The 14,507-nt window shown below is 45.3% G+C and overlaps 1 protein-coding gene across 1 annotated transcript; it reads left to right on the top strand.

The window, feature by feature from the left end:
• The first annotated feature begins 1,784 nt into the window (after positions 1 to 1,784).
• SERTAD4 (SERTA domain containing 4) lies at positions 1,785 to 12,796 on the top strand. Its single transcript, XM_057532496.1, has 4 exons — positions 1,785 to 1,924; positions 6,874 to 7,065; positions 8,301 to 8,416; positions 10,275 to 12,796. Exons 2-4 carry the CDS (start codon positions 6,891 to 6,893, stop codon positions 11,049 to 11,051), a joined length of 1,068 nt encoding a protein of 355 aa, XP_057388479.1. The 5' UTR covers positions 1,785 to 1,924; positions 6,874 to 6,890; the 3' UTR covers positions 11,052 to 12,796.
• Positions 12,797 to 14,507: the final 1,711 nt, after the last annotated feature.

Genomic DNA, 14,507 nt, shown 5'->3' with positions numbered 1-14,507 from the left:
TGCCCTTGTGCCTTTCCTTACCCCACCTAAATGAAAATTACATTCTATCCATAACCTGGGTAGAATCTTTACAATTCTTAAATTATCATCATAATGGCCTATATATCGTGCATGAGCCAATGCAATTTAATCTGGTTCAGAATAAAGCCAAGATGGATGCCCAATTCCCAATCCTAGGCATGCAACCCTGAAATGCCTTTAGGAAAAAATGAAATAGTGCTCCTGGAAGTCTGTTGAGTTGGTCTGTTTTCAGCATAATTGCCTTCTCTCAGCTTCCTAATACCCTTAAAACCTCTGAGAGTCTTCAATGTACAAAGTTCAGCAAAAATACCTTCAAAGCAGATTAGTTCTAATTATGTTTAATATTTGTTTGCTGCCTTATTGGATAAACTACATTTGTTTTAAAAAAAAAAGAAATTCACTTAACTGCATGTCAGTCACCCAAATTTTAAGCGTACAAATGAAATGGAAAACATTTATTACAGAAATTTAATTACAATTCTAAGAAATAAACATGCAAATTAGATAGGGCTCAATTTGCTGATGCTAATCCTCATCCTTGATCTTGTTCCTTTTCTCCCTGATTTTCAGTCTGTGCCTCCTCTTGATTCCTAGGGAGCCAGGCAGCAAGAGGTTTGGTTTTTCACAGTCGGAGGATCTCTGTTTTAAAGAAGTGTTATATTTAGCACATCTGGCATAGTAGCAGTAAACAAACATTACAGTCTTTGTAACACTTTTGTGCAGGTGCCTTCCCCCCATTTTATTAGGTCTATGCCTTCCAAGCCTCTGTGTTCATTACACCTGAAATGACCCATCTCGACTATGGAGGGGTCCCTAGACAGAAGTTATGAATTAATGTTTCAAAACACAAACTCCAGTTGAGCCCAATATAGGGAAAAATTACTATTTGCAAAATAATGTGATTCCGGGGCTTAAATTACATTCTTTTGACCAAGGACAGCCTCCTTTATTACTTTTTTATTTCCTGGAGGTTTTCCCTTGAGGCTCCCCACCCAGAAGGAGTTGCCAATTCAAGTTGCAGTCTGACCAAGGTTGCTTTTTTATACATATACAGCTCCAGAGGGGCGGGGGCGGGGGCGGGCGGCGAGGGGAGAATAACTGCTTGGTCCTGCAAAGGCATCTGTTTCTCATCTCCGTTTGCTGTGGCAAAGGAGAAGAAAGTCTTTTGCAAAGGGTGGGAAAGGCACAGATTTCTTTCTTTCTTTCTCTTTTAAATCACACGCACGCACAACAAAAAAGTAAACCAAATAAAAAAAGAGAAGACATCTCAGAAGGTTGCAGAGTGAATACATTATTCGGCTGGAGCCGAGCCCCCAGGGCTGGGGCGGGAGCCCGGGAGCGCGTGGGGTCTGGGCTGCGGGCTGGAGCTGGGCCCGCGTGTCCCCGGGCACCGGGAGGGGAGGGGAGGGGAGGGGAGGAGAGAAGGAGGGAGGACGGGAAGGAGGGAAGAAGGCAGGGGGCGGGCTGGGGTGAGGGGAAGGCGCCCCGTGTGCTGCCTGAGGAGCGGCGGCGGCGGCGGCGGGAGCGGAGGGAGCAGAGGGAGGGAGGGAGGGAGAGCGGGCGCGCTTGTCATGTTCCTTTTCTCACCCTGGGGGCATCCTGCAGAACCTCTCCGCGGAAATCCACGGGGAAATGGCAAACAGGATTGACGGGTTTCACACGCTCCTCGCTAGACAGAGCCGCTCATTACCATAACCGTCTGCAGCGACGGCGGCGCAGCGCCCCAGTCGCGGCGGCGGGACCTGCCGGGACCCTCGCCCGCCGCGCTCCAGCGGCCACCGCCGACCGGGCCGCCGGGCCGGGACCCGCGCGAGTGTGCACCGGCGGCCGGGCTGGCGCCGAGCCCGGAGAGGGCCAGCAGCAGCTCGAGCGCCGCGGCCGCCGCCTCCCGGCTGACCCCGCGGTAAGAGCCGGGCTGGGCGCGGGCGGCGGGGGCGGAGAGGCCGGGCCGGGTGGAGCGCGACAGCCGGTCCCCTCGGGCGTCTGCTGGGGCTGACTGGCTCCCGCGCGCCCTTCCGGCCCCGGGGCTGCTCCGGGGTCACCGAGTGGACGCGCACCGGCCGGAGCGGGACCCGGGGCGGCTGGGGGGCCGGGGCGCTGCTGGGCGCGGAGGCGGCGCGGGCTTTTTTCCCGGGGCTGGCGAGCGCCGCGGAGCCCTTACCCGGGCGGGAACCGCCGCCGCCTCTAGGGCTGCTCGCGCTGCAGCCCGCGCGCACCGAGGCGAGTCTAGGGGCGGGTGGGGACCGCGGCTCTGGTGAGACCCCAGGGTCCTCGGTAGCCGCTTCTTCCCTTGTCCTGGGGGACGGGGGTCAGTAGGAGGGATGCCACCAGGTCTGGACGCCGCGGCGCTTGGCAGGTGGGGAGGGAGGGATGGTGGATGTCAGGAGCGCGCGTTTGCAAGAAAAAGGAATAGCTGCAGGAGCTGACACCTTCTGTCCCCCCCCGCCACCTCCGCCCCCGCACTCTCCTCCCAGGCAGCCGAGCCGCGCTGCGGGCGGCGGCGGCTCCTCTGTCCTCAGCTCACCTCCCCGGCGGGCTCGGCTGCTGCCCGCCTGGTCCACGCCTCCGCCTCTCTCCTCCCTGCCTCCCCTCCCGCCTCCACTGCCCTAGCAACTTTCCGGAGTGCCCGGCCGGGACCACAGAGGCGGGGGGAGAGGCGGCCCCGCGGCCGAGGGTGTCGCGGACACGGCGGGCGCCTGCGGGAGGCACGGGCAGAGTCCTGGCCGCCCGGGTCCAACGGATGCGCAGGGCGATTCCGCAGGCGCGGGCTCCGAGTGGGTTTGGCCGGCGAAGGGGGGAGGGCCGGGCAGGCATCTGCTGCGGGCTGGAGCGCGGGCCGGGGCCAGCCTCTCTAGAGCCCTGCCAACCGCCGTGAGTCATTTCCTTGGAATCCTACCTTTGGTGTTTATTGCCCTTAGAAGGAAACTTGGTTTAAAAAAAAAAAAAAGAAGAAGAAAAGGAAGAATAATCACAGCTCTTATTCTTCAGGAGAGGCGCACGGCTCCAGCACCGTGGAAAGACAACTTGCCTTTGTTCCCAGACACTTGGGGTGTTGTTTACTTTCTCCTTCGGTCGGCGGCCTGCAGGGCTCTGCCCGCTTCCCCGGAGAGGGGCTTGGGTTGCGGCACCGACACCCGAGGGTGTGTCAGTGTGGGAACTCGGACGTGGTGTCTGCTGCCCGCCTGCAGGGAGTGGGTCTCTAAACCTCGGACCCCAGCCTTAGGCCTGGGATGGGGAGACCTGGCGCCCGGGCTCGGACACCCGGGCACCCCCTCGTCTCCCTCCTGCTCAGCACCCGCATTCCAGCCCCAGGACCCGACCTAAAGATCTTGGCCTTTCAGAGCTGCAGCTGAGGAAATGCATTTCCCAGGGCAGACAGGTGTGCTGCAGGGACTGGTAGAAAAGTAGTTATCTGTCTATTTAGAAGGGTTGAAGGATTTCATTCCACCCACCCAGCCCCTTCCACCACCACCACTACCACGAGCTGGACAAGCTGTTGAGGTCTTGTTAGGAACAGTGTCAGGTCAAGGGCTTGATTCCACCTGGGCAGGACAGCTAAGACCGGCAGTGTCAAAGGTGTATCGAAAATACCAGCCCTTTACTTCCTTGCTTTTCAGTATTGGAATCAGACCTCTAACTTCTATAATGCTCTTAATAAAATGTTTTCTAATGATGGATGAGGGGGAGGGGTGGGCAAAGAGTGACCAGTATCGCCTGTTGGATGGAAGGCATCACTGAATCTGCAGCTACCCAGTTATGTGTGCCACTTCTATTAGCATCATCATGGCTCCAAGGAAAGAAGAAGCCCAACTCATCTGGAAAAAACAAATTGTATAGAAATGCCTGGTAACTTTACTGTGAACATTTGCTGGAAAAACTTGACATTTTAGCCCTTGGCCTTCTGGGAATGCTTGAGGTGTCATTCTACTACATTCCCTTGGCTGACGAAACAGACATGCGGGAGCCTGAGGATAAAAGGTTAGGACCTTTCTAGTTTTTATTTTTTTAAACACTTGTGTAGACGAAACACACTTTAACACCCTTCTTTTGAATTCACTCACCGCTGATGTTAAAAAAAAACAAAATTTACTATACATGTACATCTTTGTGACTCTAGTATTAACAGCACATAAATTTGTGAATTTCAACTTCTGAACTCAGTAGCAGAATTATAATGTAAATCTCATTGTACTGAGAAAAAATGACACTTTGGATCTGTACATATAATACAAATAAAAAGAATCATGGCTTCGTGCCCCATACTCCAATATTTCATGAATGTTAAACTTGCCTTCTTAATTTCCTAACATCCCAGTGTAAGTTCTGGATAGACTAGGAAGACTCAATTGCAAAATCTCCTCCCCACTCCCAAATAATCCCAACTCATTTATTTTTTATTCGGACTTACATAAATCACTCTTGGAACTCACCTCTCCAGTTTAGGAATTTGTGTGTAAAAGTTTCCCATTCAAAAAAAGAAAAACTTACTGAAACTAGATATCATAAAAGGAAAGAAACAGCCAAGATAAAAACTATTGTGCCATGTTTCAAATTCAAATGCATGAGTAGAATTTTGTGCCGGAAACAATACTAACAAATAGAAACGCTGAAATCCTTAACAACCAAAAAGCTACAAGGATAAGTCCTTAAAATATAAACAAACTCTTACTAACATAAAATAGCACAGGGCCCATATAATGTCCTTTTAAACAAAGGTAATTGCTGCTAGGGGCCTGCAAATGCTTCTCTGTCTTATGGGATATGGATTTGTCAACGTGCCTTGGTTTATATGTAATAAAATTTCCATGTAGGCAAAAAGCTTGGATCTTATTCCCAGAATCCAGCACAAAGTGAGTGTAAATTTCAAGCGAGAAAATACTGTTGCAGTCAATGAGACAGGGCTACTGACTCTGAGAAAAAGCTATATAATTCATGTGCTCCTGGCAATAGCACTTCCTGATATAGTTGTCTCTTAGATAAGTTAAGAAATTGGACCATTTCATGAGAGTCTTCCAGGAAATAAATACCTTGTTTGCATGTCGAGTTTGAGGGGTGATAGAATGGCTTAGTTTGTGAAATCAGTGTGGTCTAAATTTCTTGATTGATGACTCAAAGGACAGAATAAATGGCATGTCCGACCATTTCTTTTTAGAGAATTAATTGAACCTTTTTTATTCTCTTGAAATAAGGTTTTCAAATAAGTCCTTGCTGCTGCCTCTTTGGAGGGCATTTTAAAAGAAAGGGGGTAGGTAGTTTAGCAGCCCAAATCAGCTGGGTCCTAATTCCAGCCACTGACCTGGACACCTCCCCTGTATGTCAGAAGGCCTGGCTTACGTCTTCAGTGAGGTTGGGACAGAATTTCAGGTCTCAGAGAGAAGTCTGGGTGACGGAGTCATTGCTGCCAAGAGCTGCTCTGTTAGCCAGAAGGACATTGTCACTTAATGAAGCTATTTCCCCTTCCCCTTGTGCCTTTCCTCCTTTTACCTGGAAGTGGACCCTTGTTATAACATGTAGGTAATAATAGTCTCCCACGAGACAATAGTAGATTCACTCTTTCCCCCAAACATTACAAGCTGTATAATTTGGAGAAGAAAGCAAGAACTAGACCCTTAGCATCTATTTGAAAGACAATCAATCTTCAAGAAAGCAGGCCTGTCATCTCTCTTTGTGACAGTTCTTTAAACGGCAAAGTGAGAGAGTGGAGGTTTGGGTCTCGTAAAGGAATTGGTGGATAATAAGGCACTGAGGCTGATCTGCAGTCACCACTGATCTATGGCCCCCAGGTCTTTTGGCTTTAGATCCTCTTCTCCCTGGCACTCACTCTGGACCCCACTTTGAGCCCTACTTAGGACCAGGTGAAGACACTGAGCCCCCAGGGAAAGGCCCCCACCACCCAAGGTGCCGAGGAGCCCAGGGCGCATCCCAAGAGTAGAGAGGCTTCCAGTTTCCCCGCAGACCCTAGGGAAGGGCGTGAACTGTACAGAAGGGCAGTGGTGTTTTGCCTCTTGGAAAGTTTCTGCCTCGCCTCTGGGCTTTGCGGTGTAGAGTTGTCCGCTGCCTCTGGCCCTGAAGCCCTGGCTCCTGTTTAATATTCCGCCTGCTCCGTTGATGTTGTGCTTGGCTCCTGTGGGACTGCAGCTCACGGCTGGAAACTGGAGCCAATTTTCTGTCTTCATCTCTCAGTGTTTTGACTGGAGGCAGATCCAGTTCAGGCCAATCAGGGCTGGTGGAAACAACTACCAAGTGTGTCTCTGTCTGCTTCGCTTTGGGAGAAGAAAGTGGAGAGAGCCCCAGAATGTTGTAGAGGAACTGGCCCTGCAGAAACAGAGGAAGAGGGGGCAGCGGGCAGCGGAACAGACTGAACCTGAGAGCATCAGTAGGGATTCCGGGGAAGACTTCTGTCTCCTCCTTCCTTTTCTTTTGATTGATTAGCGGATTTCATCAAAGGAGACTCTCAGGGGATTGACTAGAAAATTGATTTTGCCTTATTAATAGAAAGGAAGCGGCAAGGGTTTTGGCCTTGCCTCTTAGCGGTACATTTTCTGCGGAAAGGTCAGGAGGAAAATGTGTTTAGGAGGCAAAGCAGCTGTCTGGAAGAGGGCTGAGGGGAATCTGAGAACAATAAGAAATGGGGTTTTTAAAGATCCGCCCATGAAATGCAGATTGCTGAACACAGAGGCTGAGCTAATAGCAGCAAGAGAGTTTGCTGAGGTTTTCTTTGAAAAAATAATAAAATGTTTCAGGGCAAAGGGGAGGACTGAGACGTAAAAGTTTCCCAAAGCAAAGGAAGGAGGAGCCAAGGCCATCCCCTGGCTTGCTCTTGATTAGGGCTGTTTTCTTTTTTTTTTCCAGATCTGAGGCTGTCAGAGATGACTCTGGTTCTGTCCATGAATAGATTCTGCGAGCCCATTGTCTCGGAAGGAGCTGCTGAAATTGCCGGGTACCAGACACTATGGGAGGCTGACAGCTACGGAGGCCCAAGCCCCCCAGGGCCAGCACAGGCTCCTCTGCAGGGAGACCGGGGAGCTGGTCTCCCGCTGGCAGGTACTGCCCTTGACCTTCCCCTGCTGCCTTCTGCGGCCAGACTGATGGGCAATGGTGGTGTCTGGGGTGCCCTTCTGAGCGGAGAGAGCTCGTGCTCCAGGGACGTCCCAGGCTGCCTGTGTACCGCTCATAAGTGAGCCCAAGGCTCCAGGGAAAGGACCAGGAGTGATGTTAATTGCATTCAAACCTGAGTTTCCATGTGCTGCTGCTTCGGGTAAAAGTCAGGCATCTGTATTTTTAAGAGAACCAAACCAGATCTTGAAACTTCAGTTTGAGTTTCAGTTTTCTACCTTCTGGAACTATATGGTTCTCTCAGAGCTACACAAGCCCTGGTGGGCTTGACAATGAAATCTTTATCCCATGAGACATAAGGGAATCTGCACTTTGGGCCGGCAGCTATGTGGCTCTTCTTTTTATTAAGCGCGCAATAGGCTTTGGTATTATAGGAAAAAAAAATTTTTAAGACCAGAAAAAAATATGTTCTCCCTGATTCTTTATTCTTATACTTTAAGGTGAGTTCCTTTGGATTTTTGTGTAGTACCAGTGATTGGGAAAAAACCAAAAACCTAAAATGTAAAATGAGTACTTGTTGAAGTCAGATTTGCTAAAAAGGATTAAAAGCTTGGTCTTTAAAAATTAGACCCTATTTTTATTCATGGTTGATATGTTACATTTTTGAGAGCAAAAGGACTTTTGTTACCCTGAATTTTAATTTTAAATTTAAAAAATTTAAATTTTATATTTTAAAAGAAGGAATATTATGACTCCAGTGTGCAGATAATAATTTGCTTACTTACTGAGAGCCCGTAATATTTAAATGTTATTTGGTTATTACTGTTTACAGTTAAAGATATATACATCTGAACAGTGGTGTTATATTATGATGGGTTTAATTAAATAATTGGAATAAATACTAATATTATTTCGGAATTATTACACTACTCCCCTTTATGAATGTTGCTGTTTGCCTGTGCATAGAGTTAAGATTCTGAGTATTTAGTAAATGCTGAAATATGTCATTTTCCTCTATAATTGTCTAGAAATCCTTGCCTAGCCTGGGTCACAGGATTCTGTATGATAGCAACTATTAAGACTAATGTTTATTTTTAATCACCACATGTACAGACAAATACGTAGCCAAGTTATCTTCTAAAAGGCAAGGCAAGGAAAGTATTTTGTTTGGAGAACCTCTGGCAAACCGCATGTCATTTGTCGTATCTGATTTATTACCACAGGATCACATTACAGGGGAATTTCAAATCCTATAACAACATCCAAGATCACATACTTTAAGAGGAAGTATGTGGAAGAAGAGGATTTTCACCCACCACTCAGCAGCTGTAGCCATAAAGTATGTTTTTTTAAATAGTCATTATTTTTATTAAGAGTTTAAGATACTTAGTAACAGTTGCTTGATCCATTTCCAGAAATTAAAGTGTTCCACCCAAGCAAGGAAAATGAGCCACTTCTCAGAAGAGCCATGTTAATCGTTGTCACTTTTTTGGGTCCTGTGTTATTTTTCACAAGTATTTGAAGAAAGAGCCAGCAAGAGCTCCTCTGCCCAGAAATAACAAAATTATATAATCTGAAGAATGTCTTTTTTACTAATGATTTCATTTTCCTCAAGTTGCATTAAGGGTCATGGCGACTGGTGCTTTCACATGTGCAGAAATGCACCTGTTCTTTCCTGACCTGTTCCCTGTATCTGAGCTCCAGCTACCATGGCCAATACCACACGTATGTGCCTACACGGGGGTGGTCACCCAGGGCTTTTCCTGACCTCTCAGCAGGGGACTCACCACCCTTTGAATGTGTGCATGAAAGTAGAAACGTCCTTCATGGTGCATTCATTACACATGTTTCATTTGTTAAAATATATAATTCATTCCCAGGAAAAGAGCAAAGCTAACTTTTTTGCATGTATAAGAAGAAAATAACAGGATTGGGAAAGTGCACAGAAGTATGAAACTGGCTATCTAAGCTTTTGAAATACCAGTTCCTTTTCCTTATGGCTACCTTCCTTCAAAAACAATCTGCTAATTTAATCGAGGAGAGGATAACCCAGACCAGAGTTTTTTGAAACGCAGAGAAGATTTTTAATTTTTTAATCATCTTCCTCACTTCTTACTCCCTCTCCCCCACCCCACCCCTTTAGATGTTGCTTTGACTCTGCTCATAAAAAGTCATCAGCATGCATTGGCAGGTGTTGGGCTTTCCCCTGCATTTGTAGTTCCTCCGTTAGGTCAGCTTGGGCTGGTTTAATTCACAGCTCCTCAGGTTGGCGCTTTTTTTTTTTATGACCTGGAAGAGCTGATCCCCAGGTGACAAGCATTTTAAGTCCTTTTTGGTTTCTGTGTTGTGGCTTATAGCAGTTTTCCAAATTGCCACTGGGTTTGTAGCAATGATCACACAGTGATGGTATCACACAGCTCAGGAGTGAGTCCTCTGACTCCCTCTCTGCATCTTTCCTCCTGCCCAACACCAGAAAAAGCCTACTTTGGCCCTTCAACCAACAGTTCCTTTTAGGGTTTGAGCCTCATTCATTATTTTTGTCCCCCTATGAAGCAAACATAATTGCAAGAATGAAACCCAGAAGAACAGCCAGAGAGAGCCATGAGATCTGACAGCCAGATCTCATGCTCCTTGATGGCTAGGCCAGGGTTTGAAGTATACTTATGATGACCTGCATGTTGGCATCTTAAAAAGCATATATTGACATATATATGTGTCACATAAAGGCCCAAGTGTCATAAGAGTCCAGCTTGATGAATTTCACAAAGTGTGAAATAGCCATATAACTAACATCCAGATAAAGAAACAACATAACCAGCAACCCAGAACCTCTCCTGTGTCCCCTTGTAGTCACTACCTCTCTGCCCTCCAAAGAACCCCCTCTCCCGACTTCTAACAGCATAGATCAGTTTTGTGCATTTCGGCATCCCCCTCACTGAGCCGTAAAAGAGCAGACATCCTGCCCTGTCCCTGCCGAGGTCTGCACTGTGGCTAGATTCCCCGATGCCCGACATCACCAGTGAGTCTGCTGGGAAGGGGAGACATTAGCAGCCCCTGGGACAGCATCTCTAAATGAACCTGGGGAAACAAGATCACAACATTCCCAGACTCAGAAACTGCCAAGAGAGAAATGTGCTGTGATGATATTTTAATATAAACCATTTCCTAAGCTTTCTCTTCCTTTTTTTGATTTTTAGACCATCTCAATCTTTGAGGAACGAGCCCACATCCTTTATATGTCCTTAGAAAAGCTAAAGTTTATCGATGATCCTGAAGTGTACCTCCGAAGATCTGTCCTTATAAACAATTTGATGAAAAGGATCCATGGAGAAATTATCATGCAGAATAACTGGTGCTTTCCTGCCTGTTCTTTCAATGGCACCTCTGCCCAGGAGTGGTTTATGGCTCAAGACTGTCCTTACCGGAAACGACCTCGGATGGCCAAAGAGGAGTGTGAAAAGTTTCATGCCTGCTGCTTGTACCAAGAATGTGGTGGTCACTACCTAAATTTACCCCTTTCTGTCAATGCTAATGTCGGAAATGCCTCCACCACTGCCTCTTCCTCCTCCTCCTCCTCCTCCTCCTCCTCATCTTCCTCTTCCTCTCCCCCTCTGCCTTTACCGAGTTGTTCCCACCAGGTGGATTTTGATGTAGGCAGTGCACCCATTTACAAGGGTGATGGCCAGATACCTGCCAATGAAATCTTTGTTACTAATGTGAGGTCACTTGGTGTTCAGGAAAAGGCCAAATTGAATGAGAAAGCAAATGATGACACCAACAGGGATGGTGGCCCCCTAAGCCATGAACCTGTGGGAAATGACCTTGCTTTTGAGTGCAAAGGCCAATTTTATGATTATTTTGAGACTGGATATAATGAAAAAAGCAATGTAAGTGAGTCGTGGAAAAAATCCTTAAGGAAAAAGGAGCCTTCACCAAGTAACAAACTGTGCTGCAGCAAAGGAAGTAAAATATGAGCCACCTTCTCACCGAAACTTTGAAGCATGCACAGCATGATCAATTAGCTCTCATGAATTTTATTTTGAATGGATTTTATAGTTTTGTACAACTGATACAATTATGCCATGAACATGCCATGTCATTTTAATGCCTGGAGAGCAGATTGCATATAACATCTGTATAGTAGGCATCAGCGAGCTACTTATAAATGTGGTGACGTTACCGAGAAAACAGTTGACGCTTAAAAGTATATCTTAGTTTTCTTACAGAAAAGATCAGTAGATTAGAACGGGGGGCAATGTGCCCTTGTGATATTTCCGTGACCTCCAGGAGCCTGTCACTAGCGAAGAACCTTCCACCTGTTTGCCACTTAATTAGGTAGTTATTTGGTAAGCAAATCAATATAACCAGCAAGGAATGTCTGCTTCTTCTTTATGATACAGTATTTTTTTCTGACTAAAAGACTGAAGACAGGGAGCTAGGTGAAATGGCTTCCTGGTGCTGTTAAGTATTTGGATTCAACAGTCTTGTGTGACAGATGAAAATAGGATAGAACGTAATGAAGCACACCTGTCTAGGGGCAGCAATCAACAATATGAGTAGAGGCTAATCCCTGCAAGTTCCCAGCTTGCCTGTGATGGGTGATGAGGCTTTTAGAGATATATTATACAGGGCGATTTTTGGTGCCTTACTTTATCTTAATTTTTGCCAGTGTGAAAATTAAGGATAAATCAGAGTACAGCAGGGATTTAACAAACAGGAAAACAAAAAAACACAGGGTGGATCAATATTGTTTGGAAACCGTTAATGTCGAACTATTGCGTTCAACTTTTGATTCAACATCTCTATTCTTCCTTTGTTTTTGATGCCCAATTGCTTTCAGATTTGGCATTTTTAGAAAGGGATGGAGGAAACAATAGACAGAGCTGTTAGAAACCAGCACTGGCTGCTCGAGCTTTTCTATGGCAACGGTCTGTTGCTGGGGTTTGGGTTTTCTGGGTTTTGGGTTGTTTTGTTTTGTTTTCTTGTCCAATGAAGTTCATGAACCAGTGGCATGCATCATACTTTAATCTGTTTTGCATCATTTCACTCGTTTAGATTATAAAAGCATGTGGTTTTTTATATATGACTTTTGCTGTTGATTACGAAGCACAATGTTGATAAATGATGTGGTGATCAATAAGGTTTTATCTTAAAGAATGTAAAGATTTTAGTTTGGGGAAAGTTATTTTGGAGAAATGGGACTCAGTCGGCAAAAGCTCCTATGTATTTGGTCGTTTTTCTCAATCATTTCTTTCATTTGTGCATTGGCAAGGTGCCAGAGTACCCCTCTGACCATCCTTCCTTCCACACCAGCCAACTCCTCCTGCTAAACTGTATTCCCATTTCCAAGGTTACTGGCTGACTTGGGCCTCCTTACACAATACTTCACAGGAACCAAATGCCAAACGGAGGAAATAAGTAAGTCCTCCCAGTTTCTCCAAGATAAAGCTTTTTTATTATTGCTATTAATATTAAATATAGGTCTCATTCATACAGTGTATGAGTAGGATCATCATTTGGACAATGTCCACAAGGACCAATTTTTAAAACCTGTTCTTGTGTTATGGCTGAATAGTCTAGTGATGTTTTGTCCTTTATTTTCAATATTTGATAAACATTTGATGTTGAAAACTTAGATGATAGATGCTTGTATATGAATGTGTTGTTGTAATAAAGTGAAGTTTTCTTGATATATATTTATTAAAATGATCAAAATTCATTCAGATTTTCTTACTTTAATGACTGTTGGCTATGTTTCTCTATTCCGTTGCTCTTTCTCCTTTAAAAAACTCAAAATGTCTAGAAACTGTCATGGGCAGTGGCCACACAGGCGTTTTCAAAGTTAAAGTGTACTTTGAGAGGCCCATCTAACAGGTGTTTCAGAATGCTCCTAGTTTGTAGGTTTAGATTTCTGTTGATTAAGAGCACAGTGTTAGTAAATGATGTGCTTTGTGATCGATAAGGTTTTATCTGAAAGGATCCGAAGGTTTTCATTTTTATAAAGTTTCTCAAAAAAATAGCATAACATGAAGCCATAAATACTGAATCCTAGCTGACTCCTTTATGAAATGTCAAATTGTCAAGAAGATGGCCCATATGTAAACGGTTAAAATAGCTACAGAGGTTATTGCCGGTAGTAGTCCGTGCAATTCGGTATTGTTGTTATTCTTAGAGGCTAATATTTCATTTGATAAAAGGGGCAAATTAGTTGGAAGCTAGTTAATTTGCCAAAAGTAGCATTCTTATTGTGAGCGTAATACATCATGGACATTTAAATATGAAAGAAAGGACTTACATTTTTGCTTTTTAAAAGCCCCCAGCATTACTCGATAATGGTGGCCAAAGCTGTAAAATGATGGAGTTGGTGATTTTCCACAGAACCCACTAGCGCTTCTTTGCAGGATGACGGGTGTCTTTGAATCCAGCAGCATTAAAATGTGTAATATTTAGTAATCAGGTTTTTGTTTCTAGGACATTTCCAGCATACTTTTTCTTTACTAAAAAATAATCCCTAAACACCCATCCAAGTAACAAAAATGTTTCTGGTGTTGGTATGAAAGCGTTAGAGCCTCCTCTGTGCCTACCTTGTGATTTCTACTCAAGAGATATTAAGTTAGATTTTGCAGAGTTGTCAAGGCTCCCCTTCATAGTTAAGTCTATGAATTGGGTTCTGTAGTTATATCCTCAGAGATGGGAAAAGCTAAGACCGCCCTCCACAGCACACTGCTGTCTCTCCAGCTGGAAGTAACACCTTTTCTTATTGCTCTGCCTTCTTTGCTTTAAGGAAAACCTCATATGGCCGAATCCAGACTTTTAAAAGTTGAATGAGGGGAAATCTTCACTTAAGAAAATGGCCCAGCTCCCCAAATGTGCCTTTAATTGCTACTCCCCTAGGCATCTAGGTGCATGTCTGTAACCAAATCATTAACCTCTGCCTCTGGTCGTTCCTCTCTTAAAGTATGTGATTTGTAGAGGATAGCCTGGCAAAGGCCCTTTAAAAGGGCAAAGGTATCATTATATGCTTCCACTCTTAAAATCCTATTATTCTATAGTTCACCTTGAAGGTGTCCTAGGGACAGGGACCTGGGAGGAAGGTAGGTAGGAAAAACTTAAACCTAGTGGCAGTGACTATTTGACAACAATCAATAATTAGGGTAAAGCATCTTCGGCCTGATCTTTTAAGACAATGGAAATGTTGAACATTTTACCTGCTACTTTGTTAAATAGATGCTGAAGCGGGTGAATGTAAGGTATTTGCTTTTAGAGCTCATAGATTGTAACTCCATCAAAGCATGGCTACCCATCCCTCCAAACGTGAACTTGCACTACAGCTTCCCTTGAGTACTTCCTTTCTGTGTATCAAGAAGAGAGCCAAGAACAACTTGCAGAAGACATGGGTGTTAAGAGGTGGCAGCCTCACAATAAATATC

The sequence above is a fragment of the Balaenoptera acutorostrata genome, chromosome 1 (genome assembly GCF_949987535.1).
Source record: "Balaenoptera acutorostrata chromosome 1, mBalAcu1.1, whole genome shotgun sequence".
NCBI classification, from domain to species: Eukaryota; Metazoa; Chordata; class Mammalia; order Artiodactyla; family Balaenopteridae; genus Balaenoptera; species Balaenoptera acutorostrata.
Note: the sequence above shows the minus strand (reverse complement) of the source record. Positions and strands in the feature narration are given on the sequence as shown.

Coding starts and splice junctions, on each gene's coding strand:
- SERTAD4 (XM_057532496.1), top strand. CDS start 6,891: ATGACTCTGGTTCTGTCCATGAATAGATTCTGCGAGCCCATTGTCTCG. Junction 7,066..8,300: donor AGCTGGTCTCCCGCTGGCAG/GTACTGCCCTTG, acceptor TTATTACCACAG/GATCACATTACAGGGGAATT. Junction 8,417..10,274: donor TCAGCAGCTGTAGCCATAAA/GTATGTTTTTTT, acceptor TTTGATTTTTAG/ACCATCTCAATCTTTGAGGA.